This window comes from Chrysemys picta, chromosome 19, assembly GCF_011386835.1.
Source record: "Chrysemys picta bellii isolate R12L10 chromosome 19, ASM1138683v2, whole genome shotgun sequence".
NCBI classification, from domain to species: Eukaryota; Metazoa; Chordata; order Testudines; family Emydidae; genus Chrysemys; species Chrysemys picta.
In genome coordinates this window covers 21,665,847-21,679,332 of record NC_088809.1, presented here as the reverse complement: position 1 = coordinate 21,679,332, position 13,486 = coordinate 21,665,847, and the positions used below count along the sequence as shown (strand labels likewise).

At 55.7% G+C, this 13,486-nt stretch overlaps 1 protein-coding gene and 1 long non-coding RNA gene across 2 annotated transcripts; both read right to left on the bottom strand.

The window, feature by feature from the left end:
• Positions 1-849: 849 nt before the first annotated feature.
• On the bottom strand, positions 850-5,803 carry LOC101949474 (uncharacterized). The gene is made up of 3 exons (XR_010593787.1): positions 5,606-5,803; positions 2,504-2,621; positions 850-1,190 (listed from the first exon to the last, which is right to left on the bottom strand). It is a non-coding gene; the product is annotated as an uncharacterized LOC101949474 (long non-coding RNA).
• Positions 5,804-9,913: 4,110 nt separating this feature from the next.
• On the bottom strand, positions 9,914-13,011 carry LOC101949207 (C-C motif chemokine 13-like). Its single transcript, XM_005314447.5, has 3 exons — positions 12,802-13,011; positions 12,061-12,175; positions 9,914-11,177 (listed from the first exon to the last, which is right to left on the bottom strand). The coding sequence occupies exons 1-3, from the start codon at positions 12,872-12,874 to the stop codon at positions 11,072-11,074; spliced, it is 294 nt and encodes a 97-aa protein (XP_005314504.2). The 5' UTR covers positions 12,875-13,011; the 3' UTR covers positions 9,914-11,071.
• Positions 13,012-13,486: the final 475 nt, after the last annotated feature.

The window sequence follows — 13,486 nt, the reverse complement described above, 5'->3', positions numbered from 1 at the left end:
ACTGCTTGTTCCTTCCGGCAGTTTGTGCATTATGGTGCCATGGAAAGGGAAGGGGTCTGTGATGTCCCCGCCCCCCCGCATTATCAGTGTTGTCACAGGGAGGGTAGGCTGAGGCAGTGCCCTGGCATTTGTTTTGCTGTGGTGCCCCCCAGGCTGAGAGCCTCGGACTACTGCATTTAACCCCCTGGCATGCCTTATCCTCTGCCAGGTACCATGGGGAGGGGACAGCAGGTAAATCAGTAAAGGAACCCCTGAGCTCGGACACCAGCCTGACTCACTCTGGCGCCCAGGGGAAGGGAGCTGCCCAGTGCCTGGTGGGAGCAAGATTGGAGTCAGCCCTGTGGTCACTGCCATCCCAGGGCTGGCACCAAAGGGCCACTACTAGGGCTGCAGCCAGTCTGGCCATGGGACCAGGCACTCCAGCCCTGCCTGGGGAAAGCTCCCTCTGATTGGCTGCCTTTGCCACTGCCCTGCCTCCTGGGAAGAGCAGCCAATCAGGGCTGCTGCAGGAAGCAGCCAGCGCTCTGCCCTGCCCCCTTTGCCTCTCAAGAGCCCTCAAGCTCAGAGTGGCCCTGTCCCCTCTTCCCCACACCCCTCCTGTGCACAAGGGTCAGTCCACTCCCTGAGTCCCTCCTCCATTGCATCCCCACAGCATCCCTGGGTCTCCATAGTGACACCAGGGTGTCCTGCACTACCCTGGTGTTTCCACAGTGACACCACATTGCCCTGCACCATCCTTGGGTCTCCATAGTGACACCATGGCGAAAAGGCCCATCTTTGTTCAGAAATGGGGCGACATTTCCTACTCACATCAGCGGCAGCACTGGGACATGTTAGAAAACACTGGATTTTATTGGGTCTGCAGAGAGCGGCAGTGGCTTTGGTCAGCTGCCCCATCACATGTTCAGTGGGGGGGCGGGGGAGGGAAGGACACAGAAGGGATGAAGGGAATGGAAGAGGTTTTATCACATAAATTAACAGGACTAGAAAAATAAATTAGCAAAACCATACACTGCTACGTCCGTGCATATAAATAATATGGCGCGTTAAACCAAGATCGTGTCCACCTGCTTCCATCTCAGACCGACAGGCCAAGTTTCTTTAAGAAGTTTTTCTGGTTTTCTTTGTATGTCTTGAACCATTCCTCACTGGGATCGACACAGACCTCCTTCCCCCTCCGCAGCACCACACTGTGAATAGAGAGAGAAAGGGCCATGAGGCAGGTTGCCTTAGGCACACGGACTCTGATCAGGCACGGTGCTGTGGGGCTGCTGCTGTGGGCACTTGCCTCCCCCAGCTTTGACAACGCACCTCAATCCGGACCTGCAACATCTTGTGCTATTGCAATCTGTGGTCCCCCCACACGGACCGGTCCATACACCATGAGCATGGCCTGCCACGCTCCCAGCCACTCCAGCACAGCTCCCACCCGCTTTGTCAATGCACTGCTGTCCGAGGTTGGAGTATCCCCTGCCAGTCCAATTCTGGGCTCCCGCACGACTCAGTGCACTCAAGTCCTAAGATCAGTGCCACTGACCTCTCTGCCAAGATGCCTTGAACCTGATGTGCAGGCGTCCAGAGCTGGGGCAAACACAGAGCTCTTTGAGAGCAGCTCTCACTACAGCATCTGAATTGATTCAGCCATGCAGAGACATTCGCTGACAGTGACACCTACCCCTCCTCTAACTTTTCAGTTAATCTATTGCTCCTTTCCAGTGGAATCTCATCAGTTCACACTGACTGTGAGACCCCGTGGCTATCTGCTAATGTGCAACAACATTGGCAGTCCACACGCACAGTAAAAATAGCAAGGATAGCACATCCCATGGTGCACTTTGCTTCTTTATGGTTACATGTGTCATTGGGTTTGGATCTCCAATAACTCTTTGGGCAGTAACAGATGATTTACCCCGATGTATTTAGGGCTGGGCTACATAGAACGTTGCAGCAATTGACATGATTTAGGGAAACCAGTGCAAATATCTGTGGATGCTCTCACGAAAGTGTCGTGTGGCAGGTGAATTAGGAACAAGGTTTGATGGAAACTAAAGTAAGCAAGGCCACTGGCATCTATTTAACAAATTGGTTTTTAAATCAGACCTTTAATGAAATGGGTGGAACTTTCCATGTAGACCAGCCTTAGCTTGACAAAGCCCTGGCTGGGATGATTTAGCTGGGAATTGGTCCTGCTTTGAGCAGGGGGTTGGACTAGATGACCTCTTGAGGTCCCTTCCAACTCTGATATTCTATGATTCTATGATAGTAATGAAATCCCAGGATAGAAATCACTATTAACCCCTCGCTGCAAAGGGGTCTATTAGCGAGCTCGCTCTGCATGTGAATCATCAGGTGGCGGATTAGCAAACCTGGAATTGAATGCGGTACAACATGAGCAGCTCTCGGAAAGGACTTTTCTGTGGTGTTTACTGAAACAGACGAAGTTACAGACGCAAGAGAAAAGAAAAGCATGGAGCCCGTGCCTCTGCCACCCTGTGAAACTTACATCACGGCCTGGCGGGAGCATCTATGATCTGTGGGTCTGTCACTCCGGATCAGTTGCGGGGAGATCGGTTTTCTGACAAAATTGTTTGCATAACAGCATGTGTTGTGTTTCCTATCAACTGGAAAGAAGAAAGGAAGATGTGTGAGTTCTCATACGCTGGATAATAATGAAGAACTGGGGAGACAGGATTAATCATGTGTAATAGTGACTTCAGTAGTGCTGGGAAGTGGCCAAACCTCTCTCTGGGGGTCAGGAGGGAATTATTTGATACCCCCCCCAGATCGGGTTCATTGGTGTTTTGCACGGGAGGGTTTCTGCCTTTCACTGGCACCGAAATATTGCAATTATAATATTCCCAGCTTTGCCACTGAGTCACTGTCGATCTCATTGTTTAGCTGTTTGCCTCTCTGTGTCTCACTTTCCCCACTGGTAGCATGGGGACAAGGATGTTCACACCCCTGCCAGGGGGCGGGGGCGGAGGTTTGCAGGGGTTAATTCATTTATGTTGATTGTAGCAACCTGCATGGAAGGTGGAGGGAGGAGCATAGGTTGCAGGAGGCTGCAGGAAGCCAGTCTGCGTGCACATGGCTTGAATGCTCCCTGCGGTTGCAGGATCTCTGTGATAGATTCTCTTAATAGAGAACCAGCTTAGTTTTAGAAACAGGGAGTCCTCTCATGTTACCCAACACGCGGGACATGAAACATCAGCACAGCCTTTCAGGCCCTTAGATGAGGGACTCTGCAGCCCATTGTGGTTCCAGCCTTGTGCTTAGAACGGGTCAGGAAATGACCTATTTTTTCTAGGGTGACCAGGTATCCGGTTTTCAACAGGAACACCCGGTTGAAAAGGGATCCTGGCGGCTCCGGTCAGCACTGCTGACTGGGCCATTGACTGTCTGGTTGGTGGCGCTGCACAGTGGGGCTGGCGGGCTCCCTGCTAGCCTCCATGCCACGCAGCTCCCAGAATCAGCGACATGTCCCCTCTCCGACTCCTACGTGTAGGGGCAGCCAGGGAGCTCCACACGTTGTCCCGCCTCAAACGCTGCCCCTGCAGCTCCCATTGGCTGGGAACCGTGGCCAATGGGAGCTGCGGAGGTGGTGCCTGCACACGGGGCAGCGCGCAGAGCCACGGAGGGGGGACATGCTGTTGCTTCTGTGAGCTGCTTGAGGTAATTGCCACCTGGAGCCTGCACCCCTGACACCCACCCCTGCACCCTCACCCCTCACCCTGATCCCCCTTCTGCCTCCAAACCCCATGATCCCAGCCCAGAGCACCCTCCTGCACCTCAAACCCCTCATCTCCAGCCTCACCTCAGAGCCCACCCCCTTAGCCAGAACCCTCAAGCCCCCCTGCACTCCTACCCCCAGCCCAGTGAAAGTGAGTGAGGGTGGGGGAGAGCAAGCAATGGAGGGAGGGGGGGATGGAGCAAGCGGTGGGTGGGGCCTTGAAGAAGGGGCGGGACATGGGTAGGGCCTTGGGAAGGGGTGTGGCATGGGGTGGGTCAGGGGTGTTCGGTTTTGTGCTATTAGAAAGTTGGCAACCCTAATTCTTTTCCCAGGGAAAAAAATCAGCAAAAACAACCCCCAAAATTGTTTTTGTTTAAAAAAAAAAAAAAACAAGACGTTGGGATCTTCTCTGAAAAATCCCAAAATGAAAATGTTCCCTTTTCTGGTTTTTTTTTTTATGAAAACCTGAAAAATATTGATGAGAACAGAATTTGTTCTGTGAAAAATTCCATTGTGAGGAAACCCATTTGCCAGCCAGTGGTTTTGATGGGCAATTCTCTGCCAGCTCCACGCATGGCAAGCATCTTCCGAAAGTAGATTCTGCTACCAGCCCCAGGGCTAAGCACCACACCGCAGGTAGCCCAAAGCCCGAATCTCCTGTCCATAGTACTATTATTATGAGTACTGCAGTTGTAGATAGGCCAGGGGCATAACTGGAAGGAACTAATGTAACGATTTGGTGCTGCATTCACCAGCTTAAACAGGATTTGGCCATCGAAAATCTACAACTTGCAGAGCAAACTCCAAACCATCCACTGAGATGTTATTTCCCCCTGACCAGCCTGATGTAAAAGCTGAAAATCCATCAAAAGGTGCAGACAGGCATCTAAATGCCTTCGAAAGCAAATGCCTCAAGAAAACACTATGTATTAAATGGCATGAATGTACCCCAAAGTTGAAAGTGTGCTGAGTTTCCTCAGAGAATTTGACACCCCTTTAAGCTCCAAACGTATCCAGAAAAGAAGATGGCAATATCTGGGATGTGGGCAGGGGCGGCTCTATGTATTTTGCCACCCCAAGCACGGCAGTGAGGCAGCCTTTGGCGGCGTGCCTGCGGGAGGTCCGCCAGTCCCGCGCCTTCGGCGTACCCGCCACCGAATTGCCGTCGAAGCCGCGGGACCGGTGGACCTCCCGCAGGCATGCCGCCGAAGGCAGCCTGACTGCCGCCCTCCTGGCGTCCAACAGGCTGCCCCCCGTGGCTTGCCGCCCCAGGCATGCGCTTGGTGCGCTGGTGCCTGGAGCCGCCCCTGGATGTGGGTAACGAATGAACCAGAGGAATCCACAAAGGGCCTGACTGAAAGAATCCATCCATCAGACACAGCTCAGTGAGGGAAAACTTATGGGCCTTAACAACATAGAGGATATGCCCAGAGCAGGCCGGGATAGGCAGGGATCCTGGAGCCCTAAGCTATGTCTGATGAGGCAGGAAGGATTCAGATTCAGAAAGAGATGGGGGCCCCATTGTGCTGGGTGCTGCATGGAGCCATGATCTAAACAGACAAGACAAAAGGAGGCTCGCGAGCTCCATTTCCCAGACGGGGAACGGAGCCACGGCGAGACGAAGGCTGAGACTTTCAAAACTGCCCTGGGGATGTCAGTGCCTATTTTCCATCCTTTTCATGGGAACGCCTAAGATAGCCCAGCCTCAGTGGCTCAGCTAGGTCACACAGAGTCCGTGGCAGAGGTGGGACCGTACCCAGATCTCCCAGTGCCCAGCCCAGTCCCTTCCTCTGCACTGTGGGTAGCTTTCCTTCCAGATCGCCTTGTCTAAGCTGGGATCTCCCAGAGAAAGAAAGGGGCTGACCCTCTACTTACAGCTGAATGAGTGGGCTTCCATCCAGAGAGCCAACAGGAGCAGTGTTACGAGGGCTAAGGAGGTGACCTTCATTTCCAGGCGGGGTGTCTCGGCTCCGGCTCCAGCAGCAGGCGGATTCGGGCAGGTTGGGGTGGCCGAGAATGGTCTGGCTTCCCCCTCGCCGGCCGCTGTATTTTATAGCCCTCAGCAAGGACTCCCATGATGGTGCTGGAATGTCCACGGAGGATGAATACTTATTCCATTCGTTCATTATCATCTATTAATACCTGTCTCCCCCACTCCGCCCCACGCTCCTGTGACCAGGGGAGACAGCAGAGCAGTGTCACTGGAAAGTCTCTTGCTGATTTACAGATAAGGAGCCAGCCCTGCACATGCTCACGGGGGAAGACAGAGAGGGGCAGGCAGAGGGTTTTAGGTTTAAATTTAGTCATTTGCAAACCACACAGGATGAGGCTCGACTCCCTGCCCGTGTGTTTGCTGCAGGCCTGTTTCAAACACAGCCAGTGACACCGGCCAGCGTGCCTTCGAAATGATGCATAATCCGGCCCATTTTGTGCAGATGGCAGGGGCGCGAAGGTATATTGCAGAGGAGTTGTCTACCGACGCACTCCCAGGGCCACAGAACCTGAGTGCCTCACGGTCACGAACCCATTTCATCCTCAGCCCCCTGGGAGGCGGGGAAGTCTCAGCCCTATGGTACACCTGGGGCCAGAAGTAGATTAAGTGACTTGCCAAAAATTACATAGGGACACTGTGGCAGAGCCTGAGACGGAGCCCCCAGCACAGTCCTGGGCCAGCACACCCTGTTATAGCCCACCGAGAGAGGGGATTGAACCGGGGACCTCTTCCACTACACTCATAGGTCTCTATAACTCGCTCTTTGGACCTGAAACCCTGCAGAAGCAGCAGCTTCATTTCCCTGTTATGCCTCCAGGCTGCGGGAGGAGGAGAAAGCCCCACCCCCTTGGGAGGGTGATACCCTCACAATATTTTTGGGGTGCAGGTTAAGCTGTTTAGATGTCCAGGAGCAAAATCCTGCTGTCATTTCATGGTGTAAATGCAGTGAAGTGCCATGGACTCCAGTGGAGAGATTCCAGATTTACACCCCTGTGTCAGCAAGCAGAATCCGGCCACTAAATACCTAGCTGCACACACAGGTCCGGTAGGTAGGCATCGACATGGCCTCCAATGAATGAGACTCTTGTGCACACCAGACAGACGCGTGTGGCACGTGTATCGTGAGGCAGTGGGCACCGCTTTAAAACATTTGAAAATCAGACAGGCCGTTAACCATTTTGCTGAATTTTCCCATGCCGGTTGTCTGCCCCAGGCTGAATTTGATTGGCAAGTCCCCGCAAAAACGGTTCTGTCATTTCCAATAACAAGGTTGGAGCAAATGAGAGTGTTTTGCCCAGCTGAAAAAATTCTAACAACTGCCCGTGATTTCTCATAGGATTGTAACTGAGCTACCCGAGGGCAGATTGGCACAAAAGGCGCCTCTCTCTGTCCCCAGGGCACCCCCGCAGCTGAACGCCACGCCCCTGCTCCGAGCCCCGTCGCTTCACCATGGAACAGTGACTGACAGACGGTTGCATTTTCCCAACCTCGTTGTCAGAACTGGCTGAAATTGTTTTAAATGAAACTCTCCAGAAAAATTCAGCCTGAGGCAGCCACCTGGCCTGGGAAATTTATACCCAAATGGGTAAAGTTTGGGGAAATGATAAGCAAATGAAAACAGGGTCTTTGAATGAAAAGTGTTGGGCAACCTTAACGCTAGGTGGCGTTTCCAGCTCTGCCTAGATCAGTCAGATCCATGATTCTGGCCCAGCCTGTTCTAGGGGTCACATTCCCCCAGCTCGGGGCTGTTTGGCGTGGGTCCGTCCCTAGCTGCGGGGACACCACATGTGTCTGCCTTTCCTGTCGGGAAATCTGGCTCCCAGGGAAACGCCGTGGCAGGGCGATACTGGCTGGTGGAGACGCCAGAGGAACCGAGCGCTGTCCCAGGATAACAGGATCCTGCTCAGAGAGAAAAGCTGGGCCCCTGCCTCACCCCTCCCTAGCCCTGTGCCCTGTGTGGCTGTCTCCCTGCTAGGCCCCGCTGCTTTCCAGCACCACAGCAGGCCTCTGCTCACATCTCCTGGCACCATGGACAGGGGTTCTCAGTGCAGGGAGGCTGGGCTGGGAACTAGAAGGGGACGGGCTGCAGCCTCCTCCTCAGACACCATCCGCCGGCACCCAGAGCAGGGAACCTCTCTAGCATCTGCCAGCAAGGATTGCCCCCGCCCAGCGCGCTGGCAGCCACAGGGCACCTCCGCCAAGCGGCAAGACCCACTGCAGCGAGGCTCAGAGTCGGGCTCACGCTGCAGGGCTGAACACAGCGGTGTAGGCAGTGGGCGCAGGCTGGAGCCCAGGCTGAGACCTGGCAAGGGGGGAGCAGGGTGAGTGTGTTTGTAGGGGAGTGTAGAGAGAGTCCAGAGTGTGTGTGTACAGCACAGTGTGTGTGTGTGTGTGTGTACAGCACAACGTGTGTAGGGGTGTGTGTGTGTGTACAGCACAGTGTGTGTGTTGAGGGGTGGGTGGGGGTGTGTATAGCACAGTGTGTGTGTTTGGGTGTGTGTGTGTACAGCACAGTGTGTGTGTTTGGGTGTGTGTGTACTGCACAATGTGTGTGTTTGTGGCTGTGTGTGTGTACAGCACTGTGTGTGAGTTTGGAGGTGGCTGTGTGTGTGTACAGCACAGTGTGTGTTTGGGGGTGTGTACAGCACAGTGTGTGTGTTTGGGGGTGGGTGGGGGTGTGTACAGCACAGTGTGTGAGTTTGGAGGTGGGTAGGGGTGTGTACAGCACAGTGTGTGTGTTTGGGGGTGGGTGGGGGTGTGTATAGCACAGTGTGTGTGTTTGGGTGTGTGTGTGTACAGCACAGTGTGTGTGTTTGGGAGTGTGTGTGTACAGCACTGTGTGTGTGTTTGGGGGTGGGTGGGGGTGCGTACAGCACAGTGTGTGTGTTTGGGGGTGTGTGTGTACAGCACAGTGTGTGTGTTTGGGGGTGGGTGGGGGTGCATACAGCACAGTGTGTGTGTTTGGGTGTGTGTGTGTACTGCACAATGTGTGTGTTTGTGGCCGTGTATACCACACCCGCACACAGGGCAGTACCTTTCATACTGAGCAGGCCCCTGGTTTCCTTGGCTACGCCTGGCGGAAGGGACGGCTCCGTGAGGGTGGAAGATCCTGGGCCCTCAGAGCGAGACAAAGCCTGGGGTGAAGAGGCCAGTGGAGGGGAACATTGGCTGTTAGGATAATTTGTACCCCGGAGACCCCCCCCGGAGCAGAACCCCATTGCGCCGAGTGCCTGGCTAGGTGTTCAGCACCCGATTGTAGGGGATCACTGTCCCAGCCCTGGTCAAGCGCCCCCTTCTGGACACTCACCAGGCTGCTGTGTTTGCATCCCAATGCTGGACCCGGGTGCTTTGGGCATGTTGAGTCTGAGCACAGGCCAGACCCTGCCTCTGGCTTTGGGTCTCGAGACACGTCCCCAGGGTGCCGATCCTCCATCTAGCACCCTCTGCTGAGTGTTGGGACTTTGCAACCCAGCTGCCTAGGCCCTGAGACCCGTGCCAGCTCCCGCAGCAGCCTCGGCACACCCCGCCCAGAGCTCCATCCTGCAGGCACTCCGGCGAACAGTTAACCCCTGCAGGGACACACCACAGTTGAAGCAGGCAGAGACCTTGCGTGGGGTTTCTAACACAATCACACTTCACTTTAGACAGCATAAGAGATGTACAGACACAGGCAGAATACGAAACACCAGCGCGTCGATCCCCGCCTCCCATTCCTCATCACTTAGAGCATTCTTCGGGATTTGAATCCGTGTCCTTTCGGGGTTCCTGGTCCATCCTGGGACTCCACGTCTCCAGGTCAGGCTTCTCTCCCGAACCTCACTAACCTCTCCAGTCAGCTTCCTCTCGCCTCCTCTCAAAGTCAAACAGTTCCCTCTCCCTCCAAAAGCCTGTCGCTTTGTTCCTCTCCCGGTCCCATCGTGGGCCCCTCGGCGATTTTACATGCTAGTTCCCCTTCTGGGGACCTTCCACCAACCCCCATCCCTGCAGACAAATCTGGCCCAACTGGTTCCCCTAGGCGTCAGCTGTGTTTAAACGGGAGCTATTTGGTGCTAATGACTCTAATGAATGTCCCTGGTCTGGGAGGGAAGTGACAGATGGCTGGCTCCGGAGCCACTGGTGTATTCAATGACACAGCGATTTTACAAACCCACCGAATTCATCAGATCCCCCAAACTGGCACAAACACTTCGTTGATTTCATGGTTGATATATTTGTATATTTCGATACATAGACGAGGAAGCCAACAAGAACATTGTCAGGCCTTTCCGGAATCAAATGCCCACGTACGCACCCATATGCTTACACGCAGGTACGTATTAAGCTGGAAGCATTGTGTTTGACATTTCTTACCCCAGAACGATCATAAAAAGTCGGGGGGACGTGGGATCTGCGCAGGAAGCGTTGTTTAGCTAACGGCGTCTGGCTGGGTGTCTCCCTCACTGGCTTGGTGGGGACGTGTTTCACTGAGTCTGCATAGCATGAGGCAACACAACTGCTCCCTATTCCTTCTGCTCGGCTGGATGCCGTCACCTGCCGTCTGCGTCACTGCTCAGGGGTTTGTACTGGGCTGGGGCAGGGTCGCCTACGGGGCTTTGCAGACTAGGTGGGACACAGCTCTGGAGAAGAGCCTCAAAGGGGGCGGCTCGTCCCCGGGGGGAAGGACAAGCGGGTCAGGACATGGCTCTGGGGGAGTTCTGGGGAGTTTGCCCCTTGTGCCAGCCTTAACAGACACGGGTCTTTGGGCTCCTGAACTCCTGCCTGCATCACTGACCTGTGGGGATGGGCCCTTCCTGTGCTGGTGGCTACTGAGAAGACCAGGAGGTTGTCCCAGCTCCCTGGAAGGAACTCTCCTGCGGGGCCATGGGGAGGAGGACGGCCTGGTCGAACCAGGCTACACAGGGAACAATCTGGGCCTGCAGGGTAGGGCTGGGAGTTTTAAAACTGCTGAGGGATCTGGGCACCCCGTTTTCCATGAGAACAGAACATCTGCTCCCCTAGATGGCTTTGCAAAGCTCCCCCAAGGAGGTGACCCCGCCGTGGTACAGACATCCCCCCCATGGGGATCTTGTGGGAGGAGGTGCACTCGGGGGGATGCTAAATGCAACTGGAGACGCTGCATCCCAGCAGAGCTGCCAGCCACATCAGACGCCACTTTCTGTGTCCACAGCCCTCCCCTGAGATGGGCTGAGTCGAAGAGCCGGGAGCGGCTCCCCTGGCGTTTCAGATCCTGCACCAGGGAAGGACAAACGAAGGAGTAAAAGTCAAGCTAGCAAGAGCCGTTTGCAGCTGTGTGGGGGGGGGTTACAGAGCTGGGGGCTGGTCTCCAGGATTCTCCCCTCGCGGCTTGTCTAGGTGGGGACAGACAGGGAATTCGGCCGGAAGAACCCCTGGTATTTCTTCACCCACCGCTTGTCAGGGTTGGCACAGATCTCTTTGCCCATTCGAGTCTTGAATCTGCAGGAAGAGGAGGAGCTGGGTTAGCGAGGGGCTGGGTTGAGACGGATCACTGTTAGAATGACGGCGGCATCAATTTTCAGAAGGGCTCCGCCGGTGAGATTTTCAAAGGTGCCTCGGGGCTAAGTCAATGGGAGTTGGGGCCCTGCTCCATATGACTTTGAAACGCTCACCCAGCCCCCACAGCTGGGGCCAGAACTCGGCGCGTCGGGCGCACATTACCCGAAAACTCAGCCCCAGCTGTGCGTGCCAAGGCCGAGCCATTGGTGACCTGGTCCCGAGACTGGGTTTTACACCTGAGCCACTTCCCTGACTGCAATGGGGCTGCTCCTGATTTACACCCGGGGGCGTGAGAGCAGGGTCAGGCCCGGTATAGCTGCAGGAATGTCTGGAGAGGGAATCCATTTCCCCACGGCTGTTTGCAGCCGTCTCTGGGAGCAGAGTGCCGGTGAAGTAGCCTTTAACTGCTCCATGAGCCCCAGCCAGGCCACTCCAGTTTCCCCAGGAGCCGCCTCACAGGAAAGGCAGGACCTGGATTGTAAGCACCCCAAACGTCTCCGTCTGCCCCAGCTGGCACTCCCACGGGGCTGGACTAAATCCGAGTGCAGGGCAGAGGTGGCCTGGGACGTCCCAGGGAGCAGCAGGAAAGGCCGGGGACGTTTGGCTACAGGGAGTCCCAGCATTTGCAAGGAGCCCTCGTCTGTGCAGCTGCATCAGCCAGCTCTGGGGCTAGCTCACAGCATCGACCCCTCCCCTGGTGCGCCCCACATTAATCCCCTCCTCTCTCCCTCCGCCCCTCACTGTCCAGCTGTGTTCCTCCCTCTCTCAGTCCCCTCCCCTGCGTCTCTCTCATCCCCAGGGCCCTGTGCGCGGGGATACTCACACCACGGCGGGGTAGGAGCACTCGGGGTTGGTGAAGTACCAGCCCACGATGTTGCCTTTCTTAATCCTGCTTGTCTGGAACGTGAAGCAGCACTTGTCCGGCGCGCCAGGGGCCTCTAATGGGGCAGAAAGCAGCTCAGGTGAGGGTGAAGTTGCCTAGATGGGACCCCATATCCCCTGAACGGGCCCAGAGCATCCACGTGACCTGTTCCTGGCTGCGTGGCTAATTGTGGCCCTAGGTCACTCAGCTCACTCCCAGATAACCCCGCTGGGCTAGCACATTCTCAGCCGGCGTAAATCGGAGCCTGCCCTATTGATCCCAGCGGCCAGAAGAAGTTTGCCCTAGTGAACACTGCGGCGCTAATACACCTCTATGGGAGGGCTCGGCTCGGCCTCGGCCACACGCCTGCCGGCTCGGCTGTCCCGGCAGGATCCTCCCTCCTGGGGAAACTGGCAGAGTCTGCAGCTCAGAGCAGCTCCTCCCCATAACCTGAGCCTGTTTGAGCCGGAGTCCCCCAGAGGGACCCGCCACCCCATGGCGCCATTGTCACAGAGTCACTCTGCACGTGCAGAGTGGGACCATCTGGCGAGGGGCAGTCTGGGACCCCTCTGTCCTACCCCCCATATCCCAGCCATGCCCTGACACCTCTCCCCATCTGCCCCTGCACTGAGATCCCGTGGTGCTCCCTGACCCAGCTCCCGTCTCCCCATGGAAGCGGCGGCAGGGGGCACCCGTACTCACTCTGAGCCAGGCTCTGGCAGCAGAACGAAGCCAGCAGGAGAAACGCGCAGACAAGCCCGGCTGCCTTTGCCATGGTGAGACGGAGGAGGGTCCTGCTGGGGCCGGTGAGCAGGAGTCAGCTGCAACGGAGCCTTCTGGCTGGATCTGCCTCCCCGGGCTGCTTTTATCGGGCTGTCTGCTGTGGGCGGATGGGAAGGGATCCGGCTTCAGCTGCGTGCATGGACGGGTGGGCGGGGGGGACCAGCCAACATCCATTTCTCAGTCCACAGAGAGATGGGGATTTTCTTTCTTTCCCAAATGATCCCCGTGAAGGAGTGATATGTCCCCTCTGCTTCTAGTGCTGGAGGCCCTCCAAACTGTTCCACAGCCAGGAGCTCGCCTTGTTATTGTCAGCATAAACTGTAACCACAATCATTATCTTCTGCCTGATCCTAGGGTTTGCTGTTCCTACGGTTTCTCCCTGCAGGCCCCCTCTCTCCATGCCCCTAGCCTCATGCGCTTTTGTGCTCTGGAGTTTGAGCTAAGAGGACCCAACTGGTCTGATGGTCGGTGTGAGTCAGGAGAATGGCTCTGCATTTCTATGCAGCGTCCTTGTAGCTTAGGCCCTCTCCAGATCCCCTGGGCGGAAGGGACCTCACAGGATGTTGCAAAAGGAAGGCACATAGCTTAGGGCAGGTGCCTGTGT